General features: G+C 42.6%; 1 protein-coding gene across 4 annotated transcripts in view; it reads left to right on the top strand.

Annotated features, from left to right (window-relative positions):
* Positions 1-24424, top strand: part of POGZ (pogo transposable element derived with ZNF domain) — a 73769-nt gene that overhangs the window by 46490 nt on the left and 2855 nt on the right. For 3 of the 4 annotated variants that reach the window (XM_075907458.2, XM_006113947.5, XM_014568971.4), the window contains 12 exons: positions 194-394; positions 1200-1309; positions 2064-2398; positions 3827-3981; positions 10935-11035; positions 12333-12479; positions 14226-14360; positions 14640-14845; positions 15409-15549; positions 16335-16394; positions 22098-22210; positions 24304-24328. In XM_075907458.2, the coding sequence (XP_075763573.1) occupies positions 194-394; positions 1200-1309; positions 2064-2398; positions 3827-3981; positions 10935-11035; positions 12333-12479; positions 14226-14360; positions 14640-14845; positions 15409-15549; positions 16335-16394; positions 22098-22210; positions 24304-24328 (1729 nt within the window). The remainder of the gene's footprint in view (positions 1-193; positions 395-1199; positions 1310-2063; positions 2399-3826; positions 3982-10934; positions 11036-12332; positions 12480-14225; positions 14361-14639; positions 14846-15408; positions 15550-16334; positions 16395-22097; positions 22211-24303; positions 24329-24424) is intronic. The other variant, XM_075907459.2, reaches the window with a different exon arrangement.

Raw genomic sequence — 24424 nt, forward strand, 5'->3', positions numbered from 1 at the left:
TAAAGGGGAGTACCCATAGGGAAGCACATCTTGAAGAACCGTCATTACTACACAAGGTGAGTTACTTCTTTTATGGTGAAGGCTGATAGCTGGAGGGGGTCAGGATGTAGGACATGATCAATGAGGGGCCTTGTCTGCTATATCAGACCTACATTCCTAATTATTTTTTCTCTGCTGTCCTTTCTGTTGGCAGTGAGCATTGCAAGCTTTGTGACTGTGAAGAGACCTGGAGTAACTGGAGAGAATAGCAATGAGGTCGCTAAGCTGGTGAATACACTGAATACCACCCCTTCGTTAGGTCAGAGTCCTAGTCCACTTATTTCTAATAGCAGCCCTGCACTTGGTTCCCAGAGATCCAGTGTTTCAGAATCGTCATCATCATCATCACTGAAAGGTATGGTCAGCAGCAGCCTTCTAGGTTCTTTTGAAAGCACAGATATTTAAAGATGTTCCTAACACTCAATTTCTGAAACAGAAAACTAAGCAAATAATCTAGATTGCATATAAAAGGGGAAACAGACCTGTTAAACAGCTATACAGTTGAAGTTAACATCTTAATTGACCTGAAGTTTTCCCTAGTGAGTGTTCTATATTTATCATATCATGTGAGTTCTTGATCGCTCCTTGTATTTGTTACCGTGTAGTCAATTGATGTACATGCTACCATTAGAATTATTTACATATCACATGGGGCATACAAAGCTCTTTACAGACATGCAAGGGGGGCTTCTTCTGTGCTACTTCTCCTGAACAGAAGGTACTTCCCAATGAGTGGGAGGCAAAAGATGGCTTTAAAACCACCTTTTGTGCCATCCAGTTTTTGGGCTTTTGCTCATGTTTGGAGGTGGCGACAAGAAGTTAGAACTCAGTGTTGATGGGGGCAGGAAGTCGAAAGGGTATAAGTAGACTGGAGTGTGATTGGAAAAGATCATTTAGCTGAAAGATATTTAGCAGGAAGTTCGTAGGACACCAGTGATAGTTCTGGGGAATGGTGAGTATTCAGTGTATCTCATATGGGTTGTCACCTGTTTCCATAAATCTACATGTTTTTTGTACCTTTCAAGTCCTGTTAGCAGTTAAACGTACTCTTGAAATAAATAATCTTCAATAGGGCCAAAAGTTACGTTTAAGTGTTTATTGAATTGTAGGGGTATTATCAGATTCCAGTACCCAGTTCAGTATTGTTGTTATTATTACAGTCAGCTCTTCTCCTGTCCCCACTTTTGACTTACAAGATGGTGGCCGGAAAGTCTGCCCAAGATGCAATGCCCAATTTCGAGTGACTGAGGCTTTAAGAGGACATATGTGTGTAAGTAACCACTCTGAGGTGAAGAATTAATTAGTCATTACTGTGGATTATATAGGGCAATAATGAAGAACAGGTTTCTGCCTTCCCACAGAAGGGGCATGGGTAGGAGAATCTGATGTGGATGAGGGAATGGAAAATCTGCATCAGGATCTTTAATAACTCCAGCTAGACAGGACTTTGTTTTATCTTAGGGATATTAGATATCTTTTACTAGAATAATCATGTAACCGCGCCAAATCTTATTGGTTACACAATTATTCAGTAATCTCTGTGGGGTGGGGCTAGCAGCCAGTGCACACCCAGCCTCACTCCCAGGAAATTCCTCGCAGACGGGGGCTGCACTGAGGTGGGGGAGGCAGGCCGCTCCACAGGTGCTCGTGGGGAGCTGGTTAAAAAATTGGCAGCAAGGGGGAGGAGTGTGTGTAGTCGTTAGGATTAACCGCTAAGCCCAGGCTTGTCAGTTAATCGTTTACACGACTATATGCTTGCATCCCTATTTTATATCTTGTTAGAAAGAACTGTTCCTCCAGTAGCAGTGTGCCTGCTAGCCCATCTTACCCAGCTGTGCTGACTTGGGGGAAGAGCATCCACATCACTACTTCCTGAGGACTGCTTGGGGGGCTCTTGTCTCAGAAATCATGAGGCCTAACCTGCTTAGCTTGTATGATCCAATGAGGTCACAGTCCGCATTGTATGTGTAGTATATAGTTACTGCTATTTACCCTTTATTCATTAGCTTTTCTTTTTCCTGAAGTACTGCTGCCCTGAAATGGTTGAATTCCTCAAGAAAGGAAAATCCTTAGAACCCGAACCAAATATCCAGCCTACAAAGCCCCCATCTCCAGAAAAAACTGCAGCTGTTGCTTCACCACCTTCCTCCACACCTATCCCTGCACTGTCTCCACCTGCTAAAGCTCCAGAGCAAAGTGAAAATGCTGGTGATTCAGCCCAGAGCAAACTCATCATGTTGGTAGATGATTTCTACTATGGCAGGGATGGTGGCAAAGTGACTCAGCTTTTGAACTTCCCCAAGGTTCCAACATCCTTCCGGTGTCCACACTGCACCAAGAGGCTAAAGAACAATATACGGTAAGAGGAATGCCACATACCCTAATAGCAATACCTCTCAGTTCTTGAATTTGCACATCCCAAAGTGAGTTATTATGTCCATCAGTTAAGTCTCAAAGCCTCCTTTATAAGGTTGGTAAGTCAGAAACAGAAAGGTGAAGTGACTTGCCCATGGTCAGACAATGACTCAGTGGCAGAGAACTGGGACCCGAACCCAGGACTCTTGGTGAGAATGGGGTTCCCAATCTTTTTCTTGAGGCCTACCTTCAACTACAGTTGGTACTGTGGTCCACTATTAGCACTGGGAAGGGTGATGGAGGAGGGGCATGACTTGAACTGTCCAGGGGATGGCCAAACTTTAAATTGTTTTCTACCTGCTATCACCATACACATTTTGATAGTCCTCCCTCGCAGAAGATCAGCTTGAGCCATCATCCCCTTTCAGGGTGATCAAAAGGCAAATAAGTCAAGGGACTGTCACGGCCAGTCCCCACTGACACCCTCCACATCAGCCAGCTGAATCCCCAGTCGCCCCACTCCAACACCTTTGTGTGCCTCACAGGCACCCCTTATCCAGGAACAAGAGAAGAGTTTGGGGGCCACAGTTGTCCAGGCCTGGCCACTGCCTATGATGGTCATTGTCCAAAAGGAAGCAGAGCAACACCACTGAGCTCTGGTTACTAGGGGAGCTATGGAGCTGATACTCCAGGAGGGCCGACACTACAGATTGTGGGGTATGGTGGTTCAGAACAAGAATAGCTGCGAACCCTCCATCCACCCTGAGAGCTGCCACCACAATGATTCCACTTCGCCCTCTGCCACCTACTGGGGGTGCTGGATACCTTCAGCACTAAACAGGAGCCATCACCAGCCTCCACTCCATCACTGTTTCACAAACTCAGTGTAAAAACTCTAGTGTCCTCTCCAAACTCTGCCCCTCGCTCCTGCCAGTAGACCACTTGGGACTGTCGGATGAGCCGCGGCCCACAGTTTGGGAACCTCTGAGCTAGAATTACATCCTGAGTCTTACTCAGAAATTACAGATGTTAAAAGTTCTGTTAGCACATCACTAGTCCAGCCCCTAGAAACCACTATATAGAGTGTTCTCCGCTTCTTTATCCAGTTGAGTTTGAACATGAGGGCTGAAGAGAAGAGGTAATTTCCTGTTTGTGGAATAGATTGAATAGTGTACAAGAAGCCTTTCCAGTGTCTTATTGCAAAAGTAGTTAGTATTAAAATTTGACTTTGAGCTGATATGCTTTCTCATAGCAGATAGAGAAATGTAAAAGATAGTTATTTAAGTTAGCCATTTGAAAAACATTTCTTTTTGCTACTAATGAAAGCAGTGCCAAAATAATCAATATTAGAAGCATTGGGGGTTCATTTCCAGGCTTGGTGATATGAATATGTGTTTGTATTTATGTTTATAATACTCACTCTCTCCTTCAGGTTTATGAATCATATGAAGCACCATGTTGAACTCGATCAGCAGAATGGGGAGGTAGATGTCCATACTATCTGCCAGCACTGTTATAGGCAGTTCTCTACCCCCTTCCAGCTGCAATGTCACCTAGAGAATGTTCACAGTCCCTACGAATCAACCAGTAAGTGGTGGTGGGTTTTTTGTTTGTTTATTTCAGGGTTTCAGTGCAAGTTTCTGGAGAAAGAGCCTGTCCCTCCTGGGACAATGCTATCCATTTTAAAAAGCCAGAACAATCATCAGATAATGTTCAGGTTCTGATATGAAACTGCAATTCTGAGCTAAGGTAGCTCCACAGAGTTTCTTATTTGGGGCTTGTTATTTATTCTATTAAACAGTGAAACAAATCTAGTGCAGATGAAAGCAGACTGAAGTTCTCAGATTATACATGTAAGATGTACTTCCCCACACCATGTTTACCATGTTACCTCGTGGAATTACAGAGTTCAGATATTACGCTTCACTTAATCCTTAGCTTCCTTAGTTAATAAGAATTGAAATGTAACCCATATGTGGTGGTTTTTATATTCTGGACTGTTATTAAGAGAAAGTTACTTACCTTGTGCAGTAATGATGGTTCTTCTTCGAGGAGTGTCCCTGTGGCTGATCCCCCTTAGGTGTCTGAGGTGCTGCTGTGCCTCTAGTCAGAGAATTTAGGTAGCAGTGCCTTTGGTAGGCTGCACATGTGGAGAAGCTGGCATGCGCCAGTGCAGCTACTCCACATGCACAGTCAACTGTCCTTTGAGTTCTTTCTCTGCCGCTGGTGGCTTCAGTTGGAACCGATAGCTGCCCTCCTAGTATTTTCAAAATTTTATTCGATAGAGTTAGTGTTGTTAGTTATAGTTAGTTTAAAAAAAATCCCTTCTTGTTAGGGCCTTTTTCCATTGAGCCGTTTTTTCCCCCCCGGTTGCCTGGTTCTCCAGTTTTCAAATGTTGCCTATCTTGCAGGCTTTCCATACCGTCATCGGACAGCCATTCACAGTGTGTTCAGTGCCTGGGACGAGGTCATTCTGCTTCCCAGTGTGAGCACTGTAAACTGCTCACAGCATGCATGAGAGAGGCCAGGGAACTTCAGCTGAAGTTGCTCCTTTTGGAAAACACCATGTGGCCTGCATCAGATCCTGAGCACTGAACACCGCCAAGACACCTATCCCCAGTGGCAGTATCAGAGAAAGCTACCCTTTTAGACTCCAGCACCAAGGACTCTGCCTCAGACCAGCAGTCGAGGAACTGAGCCCATTCAGCTGCCAGAGGTGGTGACTCCTAAAAAAATTAGGCACCATCTCACAAACTATCCCTGGTACTGACTGCACCTAAGGTGCTGGAGAGAGAGGCACTGGGACCATCAGACACCGACACATCTCGAGCTAAGGGCTTGACTATGGCCAGCTCTAAGGTGCCAAGCAAGTCAGTCTAAATTGGCACCTTCCGACTCAATGTTGGCACTGAAAAAAGCGGTCCAGCTCGGCACCGAGCACATCCATGCCGCCTCCAGTGCTGAAGAAGCATAAGTATTCAGTGCTGACATCACGGCAGATCTTGACAGCACCGACTATGGCATTGCTACTCTTCACGACTAGTGAGGAACTGTGGGTCACCTTGGTACCAATGACTGCTATTCTGCATCAACGGTACCATGAGCTTAAACTGCAGCAAGAGAGGTTTAGGTTGGACATTAGGAAAAATTTCCTAACTGTCACGAGTGGTTAAACACTGGAATAAATTGCCTAAGGGGTTTGCTAAATCTTCATCACTAAGAGCAGATGAGACAGACATCTATTAAGGATGATATAGACCATGCTTGATCCTGCCATGAGGGCAAGGGACTGGGCTTGATGATCTCTCAAGGTCTCTTCCATTTCTAGTATTCTATAATTTTGATTCTACTTCAGCCTTGGCAAGATTCAGCCTCTCTACTCCTGCAGGGTTGGCATTGCCACTATGCAGCAACAAAGATGAGCCTGTAGTGGGTGCGCGCGCGCACACACACACACACGCACTCACTCTCTCTCTCTCTCTCCCCCCCCCAACCCCCCAAGCAATCCCAACTGGAATGAGGTTTATTCCTCCTGGAATGAGGTTTAACAGCTAATTCGAATTAAGGGCTTTACTTCGAACTCCCGTTACACTGCCGTGTATAGACGCGGGCAGTTATTCTGGGCTAGTCAATTTCCAAAATGGCGACCGCTCGGGAACATGCTAATGCAAAGTGGGATATTTAAATCCCGTGTTTCATTTGTAATTTTGGTCGCCCCAGTTCAAACTAGGGGGCTAGTGTAGACATACCCAGAGGCAATATGAGGCTGGACGAAGATGATGCCAGACCAGGTGTAGCTAGAGCACCAACCAACCCTCAACCTCTCATCCTTCAAATTCTAGACACATTTTGGAGGTCTGGTCATTGGTATGATAACCCAAATATCTCTAAGGCGTCCGGACAAACTACTTACATTCAACAGTCATCTGACACCCTTCTATCCAAATTGGAGTTCCAACACCACAGACAGATGGATACAGGACATTATCAGGAATGGTTATTGTCTCTTTCATTTATTCCTCCAACCCACCCTCTCTCCCCTCCCTCTTCAGGGGCCCATTTCACAAGAACATCCTCATCCAGGAGCTTAGTCACCTGCTCCAACTGGGAGTAATAGAACCCGTGTCCCAACGTCACAGGGGACAGGGATTCAACTCCCTTACAACAAAGAAAATAGGAGGGTGGAGGCTAATTCTCGATTTTAAGAAGGTTCACTCTTTACATATGCCCTCAACAGTTCAAGATGGTCACCCTATCTACAATAATCCCTGCCTTAGAAAAGGGAGATTGGTTGTCGACCCCTCGCCCTGCAAGATGTATACTTTTACGTGTTGATTCATTCTACACACAGAAACTTTGGCATACAACGAATATTTTCAATACAAGGTGCTCCCCTTCGGACTCTCTGCAGTACCATGGGTCTTTTCCAAAATATTGGCCGGGGTGGCAGCATACTTCCGCAGATGGGAAGTCACCATTTTTCTGTATTTCGATGGCTGACTGCCTGTTGAAGACACAGATGTATCAAGAGCCAGAAGAAGCAGTCAAATTCACCATGTCAACGTTTCAGAATCTAGATTTACAGATAAATCTACAGAAATGCAAACTCACACCGAGACAAAAATTAGAGTTCATGGTTGCTCACCTGGACTGCAAAGTGGTGATAGCCTCACTTCCACAACAAATGTGGTGCCAATTCTGGCCACCATATTTCAAGAAAGATGTAGAGAAGTTGGAGAAGGTCCAGAGAAGAGCAACAAAAATAATTAAAGGTTGCTCTAATTAAATAATTAGAGGTTGAGGATTGGTTGGTTGGTGCTCTATCTACACCTGGTCTGGCATCATCTTCGTCCAGCCTCATATTGCCTCTGGTATGTCTAGAAAACATGACCTATGAGAGAAGATTGAAATAATTGGGTTTATTTACCTTAGAAAAGAGAAGACTGAGAGGGGACACGAAAGCAGTTTTCAAGTATCTAAAAAGGTATTACAAGGAGAAGGGAGGAAAAATTGTTCTCCTTGGTCTCTGAGGATAGGACAAGAAGCAATGGGCTTAAACTGCAGCAAGAGAGGTGTAGGTTGGACATTGGGAAAAACTTCCTAACTGTCAGGGTGGTTAAACACTGGAATACATTTTCTAGGGAGTGTTTGGAATCTCCATCACTGGAGATATTTAAGAGCAGTTTAAATAGCCATCTGTCAGGGATGATCTAGACAGTGCTTGGTCCTGCTGTGAGAGCAGGGGACTGGACTCGATGATCTCTCAAGGTTCCTTCTAGGTTTTAGGATTCTATGATTCTATGAAAGGTTCCAGACAATCACAGAACTGGTAGAAATAGCAGAGAATTCCTTGGTCACTGCAAAATTACACCTTCAATTATTAGGTCACATGGCAGCAGCCACCTTCGTGGTGCAACACCAGATTACACGAGACCCATGCAGATATGACTAAGGACAGTCTACGAACCACATTTCCAATGCATCAAGAAAGCTATCTCAGTTCCCATCAAGGTGAAGCAGTCATTAGCGTGGTGGATAGATCTACTCAATGTGTGCAAAGGAGTACCTTTCCACTAACAACCACCATCCATCTGACAGCTATGTACTACATAAATCTCCAGGGAGAGCCAGATCTTACCAGATCTCTGTATGGAAGCGGTCCAGCTGTGGAGATGGTGTATCCCATACAATATACACCTTTGAGCCACCTATTTGCCAGGCAAGGAGAATACTATGGCAGACATCCTCAGCAGGAATTTCAGTTTGAATCACGAATGGAAGATTGGTATCCACCTCCTATCACAAGTATTCAATCAGTGGGGATTCCCTGTGGTGGACTTTTTTTGCGACCAGTGCCAACAAGAAGTGTCCATAGTACTGTTCTCATGCGGGCATTGGGACGCACTCTCTTGGGGATGCATTCACAGTAACATGGAGCACATTGCTATCATACATGTTCCCACCAACCCCACTTCTCCATCAGGTAATCAGCAAGGTAAAACAGGACAGGGCCACAGTAATACTAATCGCACCCTGTTGGCCCAGACAAACATGATACCCTTACCTAATATATATGTCCACAAAGAATTCATGATGTTTTCTAATACTTCCACATCTCCTAAGTCAGAACAATGGACACATACAACATCAGCGTGTCCAAACTTTCCCTCTGCAGGCATGGTTTCTGACTGGCTCACCTCAATAGAGGTGACCTGTCCTGAACCTGTACAGGAGATTCTCCTAAACAGTCACAGGCTGGCCACGAGAAAATCAACCTGTTTAAATGGTGCAGGTTCTCTGTATGGTGTCACCAGATTGAAAAGCTTCCATGACCACCTCTCTCCCTCTGGTTTTGGAGTATTTGTTATCCCTCAAAACCTCAGGACTCTCCTTTAGCTTCCTAAAGGTTCACCTGGCTACAATAACCACCTTTCACCTCCCAGTAGAAGATAAATCTGTTTTTATGCATCGTATTACTAAATGCTTTTTGAAGGGGCTTCAAAGAATCCATCCTCACCTTGGGACCTCAACCTAGTGCTTAGGGCGCTAACTGGCAAGCCCTTTGAGCCCTTAGCTACGTGTTCAATGCTACACCTGTTTATGAAGGTGGCCTTAATTGCCATCATCTCTGTGAGGAGAGATGGGGAACTGGGTGCTTTTGTGATGGCTCCAGCCTTCACGACATTCCATAAGAACAAAGTCATTCTCCGCCCGCACCTTAAATTCCTTCCAAAAATCCCAACTTCCTTTCATTGTAATGAACCCATTTACTTACCTGTCTTCCTCCCAAAAACCCATGCAGATAGCAGAGAGGCTGCGTGGCACACACTGGATGTCCACAGAGCGGATGCTTTTTATTCGGACAGAACTAGACAAATACACAAATCACCAAGGTTATTTGTATCAACTACTGAAAGATCCAGAGGTATGCCAATTTCCAAACAGAGGTTGTCCAGATGGATTGTGGGCCATAAGGCTGTATAAGACTGTAACCTCTGACAGGAACCGCCCCCTGCAGTTATGTGTTCATTCTACGAGAACAATGGCGACTTCTGCAACATACCTGACTGCAACATACCTGAATACCATACCTCTGACGGACATTTGTAGAGCTGCCACATGGTCCTCTGCTCATATGTTTACCAAACACCATGAACTCGAAACTTACCTGTCTCATGACACTCACTTTGGCCAGACAATGTTAGCTGCTGTACAGAGCAGAAAAGAGATCAGCTGAAGCTCCCTCCTCTGAATATGAGTATTGCTTCATAGTCATCTAAGGTGGAGAACCCACAGAGACACTACTTGAAGAAGAAGAGAGGATTACTCACTTTGTGCAGTAACTGAAGTTCTTCGAGATGGCTGTGTCCCTGTGAGTGCTCCACTACCTGCCCTTCCTCCCCTCTGCTTCAAAACCACCTGATTTCTGGGGCAGAGAAGGAATTGAAGGGAAGGTTGGCTGCGCATGTGGAGTAGTCATAATGGCGCATGATGGATGACCCACCTGTACACCCGCTGAGGACACTGCTACCTAAATTCACTGACTAGAGATGCAGCAGCAGCCCAGAGACTTAAGGTGGAGTACCCACCAGGTCAGCCATCTCAAAGAACCTCAGTTACTGCACAAGATGAGTAACCTTCTTTTCTTCAAGATGTGTCCCTCTATGGGTGCTCCACAACTTGCCTACCTCCCCTCTACTTCAGAGTTATATATAAGGCTATGCGGTAGAAAAGGAGGAGAGAGGCATTTGCCCAAACATTGTTAGATAGCCTTGAGGTACATCACGAGGGAGAAAAAGCACATGCCTGGGCTTAATGGGCACTGCTACCAAAAATCTCTGAGTAGAAGTGCTGGAGTGCACATAAACCTACAGTGGAGCACACAAGGGACACTACTCAGAGAATAATCAATAATTGGTTATTAATTTATCAATGTTTGTAACTAATTAACCAGTAATTGACAAACCTCAGATACAAAGCTGCAAGTCTCAGAAAAGCTGGCTTTAAATGGATTTATTAATGAAACATGCTAAATGTTATGCTTAGTAAATTTACACACTTTAGAGTTAGCTTTATTTTATTTGAAAAGCATGATGAGACTATGTTTCCACACAGGCCTTTTTTTCCCCCTGTTAAAATGTCAACAGGACACTAGTTCTTTAGAAGCTTGGTTGTGAAATGAATTTGGAAGGTCATATTGGGGTTACCAAATAGATTTCAGATAACATTTAAACTAATCTGATAAAAAATGTACGGTTGGAAACAGTGCCATATTGGCTTGAACCACCCAAAAGAAATGGAGCTTTTTCATGCTCTTTGATGACTGAGTTTTACTTCTTACTGAATTGGTATTGATGATGTCTTCCAGAAGATGCTGAGAATAGATATATTTAAATCACATGCTCCAGATCCAAGAGGAGTGAACCAGTAATATTTTGCTTCCTTAAAAGGGATTATATTATCTGATGTCAAAATCATCCATTGCAACCTTTATGTTGTGGGGGTTCTAACTGTGACTTTGCTTTTCCTTCCTGTTACAGCAAAGTGCAAGATTTGTGAATGGGCATTTGAGAGTGAGCCAATGTTCTTGCAGCACATGAAGGATACCCATAAGCCTGGAGAAATGCCCTATGTTTGTCAGGTATTACATTTTAAACTCTTTGCTCTAACTGTTTCTATGAAGTCCAGGAGGAGGTCTGGAACTTCCCAGCCAAATATTTAAGTAGGTGAGTAGTCCCTTTGGAGTCAGTACAGAGGGAGCAGACACTAGTACTTGTAGTAAGATGAGGGCCTGAAATATAAGCCCAGGTATCACAGGCTTGGTGTAAGGCCTAAGAGCAAATAGTCAAGGCTTGCTCAGCTCAAACATAGTGAAGTTGTGAGGAGGAAGTAAGCTTAGTTAATAAGATTAAGCATAAATCAGGTTGAGAGTATCAAACAGAGGATGTCAGGTATAAATTTAAGACCATTTCAGGGGGATGGTAACAGAATCCTTCATTGAGAGACATCTTGGTACCAACCTCCTCCCTAGCACACCGACCCAGGTTCATGACCAGGGCTAAATTGATTGCATGATAGAAGGTGATCAAACCCCTCTTGTACAAAGTATGGGGAGATAACTAAGCAATGGGAAGTAGAAACCTGATGTGTTAGGAGTGACGAGTAACTTGTTTGTACTCGTGTATAAAAGTGAACCCCAAAGAGTTGTCTTCATCCGACTGAGGGGGCAATAGTGAAATCCATACTGTTGATTGAGTCGATCCATTGTTGGGGGCGTACATATGCATCATGGCTCGGCAGCAAGTCTATCTGCTGACAACCATTACTGTACTTTGACAATAAATCTGACCTGATGCTTTTGATCCTTATCTGATTTTGTGGTCTTTGAGGGCTCTATTGTTATGATGAGGGCTTGGAGGTGAATGCCTTTTAAAGAAAAAAGCTGTCACCCTAGAGAAGATCAGACAGCAACAAGAGACTGTCTCAAGTGTGAGATCAGTGCTTACATCCACTCTCAAAATACCACCATCCATAAATGGGCCCACTGCTGCCTATCCAATGGGAGGAGAGGAAAAAGAAACTTCTAAAATGTAACATCCTTCAATGTGGCGTTGGGGCCTGAGTGAACTGTTCTGACATACTGTGACTTGCTTTTCAGAAACTTTCTGTTATTCCTGATTGCACATTTACTCCCTCTCTCCTTTTTAGATGAACAGTGTCACTTACTGCTAATTTTGTGACTATCTGAAAAAACAGAATTCTCAGGCGAGATCTGTTCTCAGAACTACTAATTTTAAGACTATGAAGTCTCTCTCAAAAATCTAAATGGATTATTTTTATTTTTGTATGGATATTCTCCAGTAAACCCTATAGTGATAGATGTGATATACAATTCTAGATTACTTCCATTTTAATTGTTTGCATTTGTCCTTCCTTAGGTCTGTCAATATCGTTCATCGCTTTACTCTGAAGTGGATAGCCATTTCCGAATGATCCATGAGGACACACGGCACCTACTCTGTCCTTATTGCTTGAAAGTCTTTAAGAATGGCAATGCCTTCCAGCAGCATTTCATGAGGCACCAGGTAACCCAAGTACTGAGTTAGGCTTATAGTTTTTGCAAAGTTTTGGTTAAAATGGTTAATTTTTTACAGAGACTTCAGTGAGAGTGAAGCACATGCTTAAAGCTGGATCAGGGCCTGAAACAAGGGATTTGTTCACTACTTAACAAACACATACAAGGCAACTGGACAGAAATTCGACTAAATGGGGATTGCTTCTTACCTTGGCTATACTTAGCACAAATAACTATTCAATGTGAAAAAGCACGTGTTTTTCTTGTTGGGGGTTTGTTTTCAAGTTATAATTAACAAAGATTGTTGTTGGGGGCTATCAGCCCCTTTATCCTCCTGGGTTAAATGTTCAGAATCCAAAAAATAAATTTCAACTCACAGACCGCTTTTTTTATAACTGTTAGGAAACTCTGTTTCCATATCTATTGCCTAAAGTGGTGACCTATTAAGTGTAAGTATATTTAAGCAGAAGTTAGCACTTTTGGTAGGGGGCAGATTGACAACCCTGCAACCCTTAGTTTGTCAGCAAAACAGGTATAGGGTAGACAATGGAGAGGCAAGCAGCTTCTATGTGCTGCTCTGCTAATGTGCCTCAGCTGTAACTTGGAGAAAATCCCCTCTAGGCGAAAGAGAAGAGTTCTTTTTTTTTTCACTCTGCAGTGGTTGGTGCCTGTGCTGATAAAGGGACTAGTTGCCCTGGGTGAAGGTGATTTTATGATGGGGTCATGTTTACCCACCCACTGGAAATTGAACACAGACCAACAGTAACTAGGAATGTTAGATATCATGTAATTGAGTCGTGTAACCACATGGCATTTTAGCTGTTTCATGACTATTCGATAGACACCAGGGGCGGGGCCAGCAGTCAGTGAGCTCCCAGCCCCACTCCTGGGGAGCCCCCTGCCACCCTGTACTACTGTCTCAGTATCAGAGGCAGCAGTGCAAGGTAGCAGGCAGGAACTGGTCCACCAGGGGAGCCAGTTTAAAAACCAGCTCCACATGCTGCCCTGCACTGCTTTTTCTGATACAGAGGCAGAAGTGTGGAGCATCAGCAGCTCCTGTTCACAGGGCTCTCAAGCTTCCCGCAGACACAGGCTGGTCTATGGCAGCAGCTCTGTTCACAGGGACCTCAGACCCTCCACTTCATGGACAGATGCTGCTGCCCTGGACCAGCCTCTGTCTGTGGCATACCCAGGCTTACCACTCTCTCCCTCTGTAAGAGGCAGCAAGGGGGGTGGAAGTAGGCCGGTCTGCAGCGCTAGCACATGTAGGAAGCATGCTTGAAACCTGGCTCCCTGCCCATATCAGTTCCAACCTGCCATCCCTCACACTTCGTGTTGCTGCCTCTTTATGAGAGGCAGCAGTGCAAGGGGCGGAGGAGCTGGTAGATCTGGTGCTCATGGGGAACCTGCTTAAAGCCAGCTTCTTGCAAGCACCAGCTTCCGCTCCCCTGTCTCCTTGCTGCCTCTGATACAGAAGCAGCAAGGAGGTGGGGGGGAAGGAGTGCGTGTAGTCAAGAAGATTAACCGATAAGCTTATCAGTTAATCATATAGTCAACTACACATTGACATCTCTAACAGTAACTCCTTTTAATGCAGTATTTTCAAATGCCATCTAAACTTGGTAGGACTTAAGAGCAAGGGAATAAAAGAAAGACAAACCACTGTTTTGGTTTTTTTTAATAAATGACCTAAGAACCTTCCCTTTTTGTCTTCGCACTCCAAAATTAAATATATTTAATTTTTATTTTGCTTTAGAAGAAGAGTGTTTATCACTGTAACAAGTGTCGGCTGCAATTTTTATTCGCCAAGGATAAAATTGAACACAAGCTACAGCACCACAAAACTTTCCGAAAGCCCAAACAGCTAGAAGGACTGAAACCTGGAACCAAGGTAAGGGATCTAAGATAGAAAGCAGCCTTGCTTTTCCTCCTACACTTTCTCAACATGTGCCTCCTAAAAATTCCTGGAGATGTCATCAAACTAGATCTCATAAAACAAGCATTTGCAGAATGTGTATCACTTCAAATCTACACCTGTTGGAATGGACTGATTCCTCCTGCTACTCCATGTGAAATTCAATAGAGTATTGCAAAGAAGCAGAGATTAGAAGTGGGGCAGTACATCTTAAATCTCAAAGCTGAGGTATAGCCTGTCTGTCATTTGCTGCAGGTTACAATCAGGGCGTCTAGAGGACAGCCACGGACAGTGCCAGTGTCTTCAAATGATGCATCCCAGGGCACCTTGCAGGAAGCCACGCCACTTACATCTTCTACGGACCCACAGCCCATCTTCCTGTACCCACCTGTTCAGAGGAACATCCAGAAGAGAGCAGTCAAGAAAATGTCAGAACTTCTTGATAAGTTTCAAACTAAAAGGTTGTTAAAGAAAATGTAGTCAGCTATGTTATGCCACCATTGATGGCAGTCCCACTTCTGGGAACTGGGAAGTTTCGGCTTGTCCACTGTCAGGAAAAGCTATCATGCCAGAAGACCAGCTTTCCACGAGACCAGGATTAAGTCAATTATTAAGATAGTTTTTTTTTTTTTAATTTTCTCATGGGGTTTTCCCTGTAGAGAGCTCAGAGGGTCCTCTTACTCTTCTCCCTCTTGTCCTTGCCACCTTAATTTTTCTGATCAGGGCAGTCCACTGCATTTGAGTACTTGGCATAAGAGAGTGATTCCTTAATGAGGTTTCACAAATGAAGAAACTAAAACCTGATACTAAAAACAATCTAAATAGGGCCGAAGATATAGGTCAGAGGAGATTATTTTAACTGCAATTTCTTTTGGAAGTTTTCCCCTGTTAATGATTGTCTCCACTGTTTGCTGATTAGCTTTGTCTTTTGTGGTTGGCAGTTTGAAAGGGTTGTAGAAACAGGAATTGTAACTCCATGGGTATCTGTACAGACACTGATGAGAATGTCCTCTTTCACCTGCAGGAGTGTCCTGGGGAGGCAGACTTGCTTGGAGTGCAGCTTTGAAATCCCAGATTTCCCAAACCATTTTCCTACCTATGTCCACTGTTCGCTGTGTCGTTATAGCACATGCTGCTCCAGAGCATATGCTAACCATATGATCAAGTAGGTATAAAAGGACTTGCTAGAAAAGCAACCTCTCTCATATACTGGAACCCCTTCCCTCCTTAGATTGTCATTCGACTTCACTGGGGTATCAGTAACTTCCAGTTCACTGGAAATGGGTAATAGGGCACAGTATATGTGATATGCATGAAAGCAGAAACTGGTAATGAGTTTCTTTATACACACGTCTAAATGAGATGAGAGAACAGTTGAGGGCAAATGATGGATGATTAATCTTCATGGATTCCACTTCGTAAAAGAGACACACATGCACACAACTCTTAATTTGTCAGCTACCTGGGAATATCCCCTCTAACTTTTGCAGCTTTAAGCATCAGTGACTGGCAAATGACAGTTCTCACATAGTAATGTGTTAACTGCTCTATGGTGCAAATCTGTGAGAGGTATGGGTTTCAGAACAGGGATATGTCTGCATTGCTTGGGGAGGCAGACTTGTTCCAGTATGTAGTTGTAAAGATGTAGAAAAGCTGTTAATTTATGGTAAAAAAATCAGTCATTCATACAAGCCTGCAAACCTTAGGAAAAAAATGGATGGATGCAACACATTTGCCCCCAGAGCCAAGGAAAGCAGTTTCAGCAGGGACAGGAATCCCATTCCCCTGAGACTACAGTTAAAAGATAAGGAAACTTACAACAGAATGGTTCTGAATTAGGGTCAGGTTTCTCTGAATGAGTGTGCTGGTTTCTTTTTCACTTTTTTGTTTGGCTTTAATATGCAGAATAATCCTGAGCCTACATTAAATGTACTTGTTTTTATCTTACAGCAACCACGTTCCTCGGAAGAGTCCAAAATACTTGGCTTTGTTTAAAAACTATACTGCCTGGTAATGCAAAACTTGATTACATCTTATTTTACTATCCTAACTACTCAGATGCTTTATTTTCTGATCTTCTAACTCTGCCATCTTCTATCAGACACTTTCTCAAGAGGATCCAGTATTTTTTTCTGAAATAGCAAAAAAGTGTTTAAACAGAGCAATAACCTGCCACTCTTAATGACTTCTTAATGTGAGCTGTCATGTGGCAATAGATGGGAAAGGCACCTGTGCAGTTGAAGGCAGAATTTGGTTATAAGAATGTAAGAATGGCCACACTAACACTAATGGTCTAGCCCAGCATCCTGTCTTCCAGTAGTAGTCGATTCCAGAAGCTCCAGGAGGAGTGAACCAGAACTGGGTATTTTATTGAGTTATCCACACTTGGTCATCCAATCCTAGGGGTTTTTTTTAGGATGCCTAGAACATGAGACTATAGACCTTGTCTCTCTTGGGGCATGTCTACACTACTAAATTATTTATAAATAACTAAATTTGAAATAATAACTGCCAAAATAACTATTTCAAAATAAGCTTATTCCCCAAGGAAAACAGGAGTACAGATTTCAAGATAACCAGCCTGTTATTTCAAAACAACAAACTTGATAGTTTGGATGCTCTGCTTATTATTTCAAAATAAGGGAAGTCATTTCAAAATAACTCCCTAGTGTATACCAGAGCTTAATTAATAGCCATTGATGGACCTATCCTCCAGGAACTTTTATCTAATTCTTTTTCAAATCTTCTTACATTTTTTACTTTCACCACTTCCCTTAGTTGACTGTGCATTGTTTAGAGAAGTGCTTCCTTACGTTTGTTTTAAACCTAATACCTGTTACTTTTATGTGAAGTGGTGAATAACATCCTTATTTGCTTTCTCCAAATAATTTCTAAACTTCTGTCATATCTTCCCTCAGTTGTCTCTTTTCCAAAATAAACAGTCCCATCTTTTTAATCTCTCCTTGTGTGGAAGCTGTTCCATCTCCCTAGTAATTTTTTATGCCATTCTGTGTACTTTCTCCAACTATAATCTAATTTTTTTAGATTGAATGACTAGAACTACATGCATTATTCAAAGAGTGGGTGCACCATGTATTTATATAGTGGCATTATGATATTTTCTGTCTTATTATCTATTCCTTTCCTAATGGTTCCCAACATTGTTAATTTTTTTGATTAGTGTACATTGAACACATGTTTTCAAAGAACTAGCCACATGAAATACAAGATTGCTTTCTTGTGTGGTGGCAGCAAATTTAGACACCATCATTTTGTGTGTATACTTGGAATTATGTAGTCTAAAGTGCATTTCTTTGCACTTATAAACATTGAATATCATCTGTAATTTTGTTGCCCCATCACCCAATTCTTCTTGATGTGCTTGTTCACCTAGATTCCAGTTTAGGTGTGTGCATGTCGCATGAGTGGACGTTGGAAACTCTTTTTCCTAACAGCATCCACGTCAGCCAGGGGGCCCCCTGCAGTGACACTGGTACATGGTGCTATATATGACCCCGGTTACCCACCCTTCCCTAGTTTCCTTCTTACCAAACATGGTGGTTTTGGAACATTGCTCATTGATCTGCAAGAGTGTCTTATCTTAGCATTAGCATATTCTTCTTCTTCTTAAACCCCGGTACTCAAGAGTGGAGCATAGGTCATCTACATGTCTCCTCCACGTCACTTTTCTCGAGACACAACTTCTAGCTGACTCCAGGAGTGCCCCAGTTGTTGTCCTTCAATCTCAGTAGATCTTCTCCACGTTGTCCGAGGTCTTCCTCTTTTGAGTTTTCCTTGTAGGTTCCATGTGAGAGTTTGACAGTCTATGCTGGATGATGGTTTTCTGAGAATGTGGCCTAGCCATCCCTACTTTCTTCCCTTGATTTGAACGTCAATTGGTTCTTGTCCTGCTCTGTTCCAAAGCTCCTCATTTGTGACAAAGTCTTGCCATTTGATGTGAAGGATATACCTCAGACATCTGTTAATGAATGTCTGTAGCTTGTGATTTGAAGACTTTAGCACACCAGGTCTTACATCCATACAAGAGCACATTCTTCTCATTTGTGTTGAAGAGCCGCAATTTTGTCTTCACAGATATTATTTGTGAGCTCCATATGGGATGAAGAGTCTTAAATGCAGCTGCTGATTTCCCTATCCTAGCATTGATATCATTGTCTGTTCTTCCGTCTCTGCCCATAATACTCCCCAAGTAGGTGAACTGCTCCACATCTTCCAGGTCATCCCCTCCTGGTGTGATGGCGTTGTTGTTCGACTGGTTGATCCTCATTGTCTTGGTCTTTCCCTTGTTAATGCTCAGTCCAATCATTAAGGCAGTTTTGTCTAGTGTTGCAACCTTTTCTTCCATGCTTTCATGTTGATGTGAAAGGAGGGCGCCATCATCAGCAAAATCAATGTCCTCTAGCTGTTTGAAAGGTGTCCACTGAATGCCCTGTTGATGGCCATCTGTTGTCCTGCTCATAATCCAGTCCATTGTGATCAAGAACAGGAAAGGTGACAATAGGCACCCTTGTCGCACTCCTGAGAGTAAGCTGAAGGATTCTGCCAAGACACCATTGTGAACAACTTGGCATGTTGAGGGTTCATACATTGAACGGTTCAGGTTAATAATTTTGGATGGGATACCACGGTGTTGTAGCAGTTTCAACAAAGTATCTGTCAGCACTGTCAAAGGCTTTTTCGAAGTCTATGAAGGTTATGTACAGGGGGGAGTTCCATTCAAGCGACTGTTCTATGATCACTCTGAGAGTTGCTATTTGGTCAGTACAAGATCTCTTGCTTTGGAAGCTGGCCTGTTCTTCCCTGGGCTGTCTGTCAATTTCTGTCTTCATTCTCTCCAAGAGAATCCTATTGAACATATTAGTTCATTTTTATTGTTCTTCTTGTGGGTATAAGTGTTAGTAGTTAATAGTTAATTGGCTTTAGTTATGTGGTAGGTAGTTTACTATCTCCTGCCTCTGGCAGCATGCTATGCTACAGGCCCGTGGCTTTAAGGCTTGTGGTTCCTGTAAGTCTATGCCCCCGCAACTCGTCTCTACTGTCTGGGGGAAGCCCATCAGGCTGATTGCTGTAAAATTTGCAAGTCATTCAAGCTGCGTACAAAGAAAGGGACTTTTTTTTGAGGCATTTGTTAATCTGAAGCTATATACTTACACAAGGTAACAGCTGCTATGCTCACTGGCTGTGCTTAGAGTGCCTGCCTTTTACATGAATGCATGGAACCCTTCAGAAAGTCATCACAACATTTTGTGGTTGTCATAGACTCATGAAGTGCCTCCCTGTTTCCTCTCAGCGCATCTCTGTTGATCACACATTGTATCTGCAGGTGCAATGAACTCTCATTGTTTACTAAAACCAGTGATTACTACCCATTCCATGAGGGCTTTAGCATCCTCTACAGCTTTTAGCCCAGGTCCCTATTCAGAATATGCAAGGCAGCTACCTTAGTTCATATCTTTGTGGCCCATTATGTCATTGATTAGCAGGCTTGTAATGACCCTGCTGTAGGTAGGGCTGTTCTGAAATATTTAGCACACTAACTCTGATTCAACCTCCTTAGTAGTAGCGTAGGAGTCATTTAAATTGGAATTGACGTGAACAAGCACTCAAAGAAAAACAGTTACTAACCTCTCATAACGGTTGTTCTTGGATATGCATTGTTCAAGACTATTCCAATACCCACCTTCCTTCCTCTCTGTTGGAGTAGCCGGCAAGAAGGAACTCAGGGAGGGGTGGGTCAGCAAGGTCATATATAGCGTTGTATACTGGAACCACTCAAGGACTGACCAGAAGGATGCCATTAAGGGTGTGTCTAGACTACAGGGTTGTTGTTGTTTTTAAAAAGGGGCCTTTTTTCAAAAAAACTTCCCCTGCGTCTAGACTGCTGCCATGTTCTTTCAAAAGTAAATTGAAAGAATGCGGCAGGTTTTTTTTGACAGCGGAAAACCTCATTTTACAAGGAATAACGCCTTTTTTTGAAAGTGCTCTTTCAAAAAAAGGCACTATGTAATACAAACTGCTTTTTCGAAAGAGAGCATCTAGACTGCCTGAGTACTGTCTTTTGAAAAAGCAGCTCGCTTTGAAAGTACTAGCTGTAGTCTAGACCCTCTCTTTCAAAAGAGGCTTGTAGTCTAGACGTACCCTAAAAGAACAAGTTTCCAACTTCCATGCACACAACACGCACATACCTAAATTGGAATGGATTTGAACAACACATTTCAAAGAGCAACAATTACAAGAGATTAGTAACCGTTTTGTGTGTGAGTGAGAGAGTGAGAGAGAGATCCCTTTGTAATTTCACAGACTGTTTTGGGCCAGACTATCTTGAGTAATTCTGTATCATCTGTAAACTTTACCATCTCACTGTTCTGTCTTACTTCATAATCATTTTTGACTATGTTAAACAGCACTGGTCCTAGTACATATCTTTGTGGGACCCTGCTGTTTACCTTCCTCCACTGCAAAAACTGATAATTTATTCCTAATCTCTGTCTTTTAACTAGTTACTGATCCAGAAGAGAACTCCCCTCTTTTCCCATGACTGTTTACGTTGTTAAACATGATTTCCCTTTATAACAGCTGTGTTTTCTCTTCCCCAACATACCGTGTTCATCTATGTTTCTGATAATTCTGTTCTTTACTATAGTTTCAGCCATTCTCTTGGTGCTGAAGTTCTTCATAGCCTATAATTCCTAGAATTACTTCTGGAGACTTTTTAAAAAATCAGCATAAATGAGCTGTCCACCACTCATCTGGCAAAGAGGCTGATTTTAAACAATAGGTTAATATCAGAGTTAGTAGTTTTGCAGTTTCATATTTGAGTTCCTTCATGACTGTTGGGTAAATACCATCTGGTCCTGATGACTTATTTTTGTTTAAATTGTCAGCTACAAAAAAAATGGGGTGGGTCTCTTTCTCACTTTCTCTGATGTGAAGACTGATTCAGAAAGTTAATCTAGCTTCACCTCAATGATCTCGTCTTCCCTTAGTGACTCAGTTGTCCAGTGTACTGCTGATTGTCTAAGTCTGACTTCCAGCTTCTGATGTACTTAATTTTTTTTTTGCTGTTAGTTTTTGTGTCTTTTGCTTGTTGCTCTTCACATTCTTTTTTGACTTGCCTAATTACACTTGACTTGACAGGATGTATGTTCCTTTCTATTTTCTTCACTAGGCTTTGACTTCCAGTTTTAAAATGTATCTTTTTGCCTGTAACTGCCACTTCTACTCTGTTGTTTACCCATGGTAGCTTTTTTTCTGGTCCTCTTATGTCTTTTGGGCGTGGAAGGTATATTTAGTTGAAGCCACTATTATAGTGTTTTTAAAAAATTCCCATGCTGTTTGCACACATTTCACTCTTGTGACTGTTGCTTTTAGTTTCTGTTTAACTAAGCTCCTCATTGAAGTTAAATGCTACTGTAGGGTGTTCCTTAGATATTTTTCCCCTATGAGGAATACAAATTGCCTCTCGCCTTGTGAGAACTATCTGCTTCAAGAAGATGACAGTGATAGGATTATCCCCAGATGCCATGTACCGACAGAATTGAAATCCCCAATTAATATTAGATATACTATTTTTATAGCCTGTTTAGTCTCCCGTAACACTTTCCTTATCTCTTTATTAATGGTGCTTTATATGAAATGCTTATATGTGATGCTGGTGTTATTACACACTCCTTTTCTCTTCCCCTTCGCTAGCCTGGTAAAGTTGGCCTGTTCATCCTGTATTTTTGTAACATCGGAAGGTGACGCAATGGCCAAACATCTGGTCTTCAACCCATCACATGAGTTCAGTAACGTCATTTTCCGAGGTAAGAATTTGAGATGAAACAGAAAAGTCACATTGCACAGTAGTGTAATATTAATGTTCAACATGATGCTATGTTTTATATAGCCCATTGGGCAACTAGATTTCTGATGCATCTATTTGGGATTAATTTGACCTCCTATTCCTCTGGCTTTCCATTTTTTATATGTAAAACACAAAGATTATAGATTCATAGATTATAAGGTCAAAAGGAATCTCTGTGATGATCCAGTGAGACCTCCTGTGTAACCCAGGCCAAAGTAGGGCTGTAATTGTATAGTCGATTAACCAATAAGCAAAAGCTTATAGGTTAATGCTACAGACTACACGTATTCTCCCCCCGACTAGTAAATTTTTTAGCAGGCTAGCCAGCAGCCTGGCTTAGTCCCAGTGTGGGCCATGTCCAGGACTCAAGATTATGCAGTTCTGGCTCATGCTGCATCCAGGAACTCAGACGCCTCCCACTCCCTGGACAGGGGCTGCTGCTACCTCGTGCTGCTGCCTCTGTATCAGAGGCAGCAGCATAGGGTGGCAGGCAGCTGGTCCGTGAGGGGAGCTGGTTTTTAAACGGGCTTCCCTTGCAGACCAGTTCGTGCCTGGAACCCCATGCTGCTGCCTCTTATAGAGAGGCAGCGAGCAGGGTGGCAGGGAACTCCCTGGGAGTGGGGCTGGAGTGCACTGGCTGCCAGCCCCACCCCCAGGGACTATAGAATACTCGACTAACTGATAAGAATTCATGAAGTTAATCAACTATTCAATTGACCGATATTTAACATCCCTAGGCCATAGGACTTGTAGATAGATGTGTTGTGGATGCTTCATAACTGACTGAATGGTTTGTGTGGTTGGTTTATCATCTCTTTCCTTTTAAAATTTTTTTTTATTTGTGCATATAGAATCATAGAACACTAGAACTGGAAGGGACCTCAAGAGGTCATCTAGTCCACTCCCCTGCCCTCACAGCAGGTCCCAGTACCGTCTAGGCCATCCCTGATAGATGTCTATCTAATCTGCTCTTAAATATCTCCAGAGATGGAGATTCCACAACCTCCTTAGGCAACTTATTCCAGTGTCTAACCACCTTGACAGAAAGTTTTTCCTAATGTCCAACCTAAACCTCTCTTGCTGCTGTTTAAGCCCATTGCTTCTTGGTTCTATCCTCAGAGGCCAAGGAGAATAATTTTTCTCCTTCCTCCTTCTGACACCCTTTTAGATACCTGAAAACTGCTTTCATGTCCTTTCTCAGTCTTTTCCTTTTCAAACTTAACAAGCCCGATTCTTTCAGTCTTCCTTCATAGGTCATGTTCTCTAGACCTTTAATCATTCTTGTTGCTCTTCTCCAATTTTTCCACATCGTTCTTGAAATGTGGTGCCCAGACCTGGACACAATTTATAAACATGTGTTTTTTATCCCTTATAACCCAACCCAGAGACTCTCAACACACCTGGTTCTTACGTCCATCTCCGCCTCAGTCCAAGTGTATACATTTTGAATATATAAGGCAACACTTCCCTTTTTTTTTTTTAAATAGTTACGGCTATATTGTTATAGGCTGGTGGGAGTTATCCAGATGCTGTGTAAATGGTGTTAATTACTTTTCCTCTGAGACACTATTGAACCCTGTGTGTCTAGGACACACTATACTGCTGCTGATGTTACAATTTTGTAACTTAAAAATTGAATCCTAGACAATTGTCATTATATATCCTTTTTACATTTTACTAAAGGAGGATGTTACCACCAATGAGAGAGGCCCATTATAGCTGAAATTTGCCTAACTATATTTTTCCTGTGACTTCAAATGAACATAGTATTTCTCTGCTGGTTTTAATGGTCATTGTCTAGTATTACTGTGCATTGTTAGCTACTGTGCATCCATCCAAAAAGGGGCAGCATTTCAGCATAGTATAGTAACTACTCTGATAGGTGTGAAATTACATATACGAAGCGTTTGCAAATTATTTTGAGATCTTTCAGTATGACTGGCGCTGTAGAGGTACAAGATCATCCTCTTAAAAAATTATCCTTTTGTTGTTGTATATCTTGATGTTTTACTTTCTGTTTGCAAACTGACCTCCAAATATTTCCTATTTCAGGGCCTACTTTGATTTCACGTTCAAGGTAAACTGTTTGCTCTCTTTCATCTGTCAAAAAAAATTTAATTTATTTTGTTGCCTGTTTGCGTTTTTCTTGTTTTAAGCTGCTGCTTTGTGTTTT

Source organism: Pelodiscus sinensis, chromosome 22 (genome assembly GCF_052426305.1).
Source record: "Pelodiscus sinensis isolate ZL-2025 chromosome 22, ASM5242630v1, whole genome shotgun sequence".
In the NCBI taxonomy this organism is placed as follows: domain Eukaryota; kingdom Metazoa; phylum Chordata; order Testudines; family Trionychidae; genus Pelodiscus; species Pelodiscus sinensis.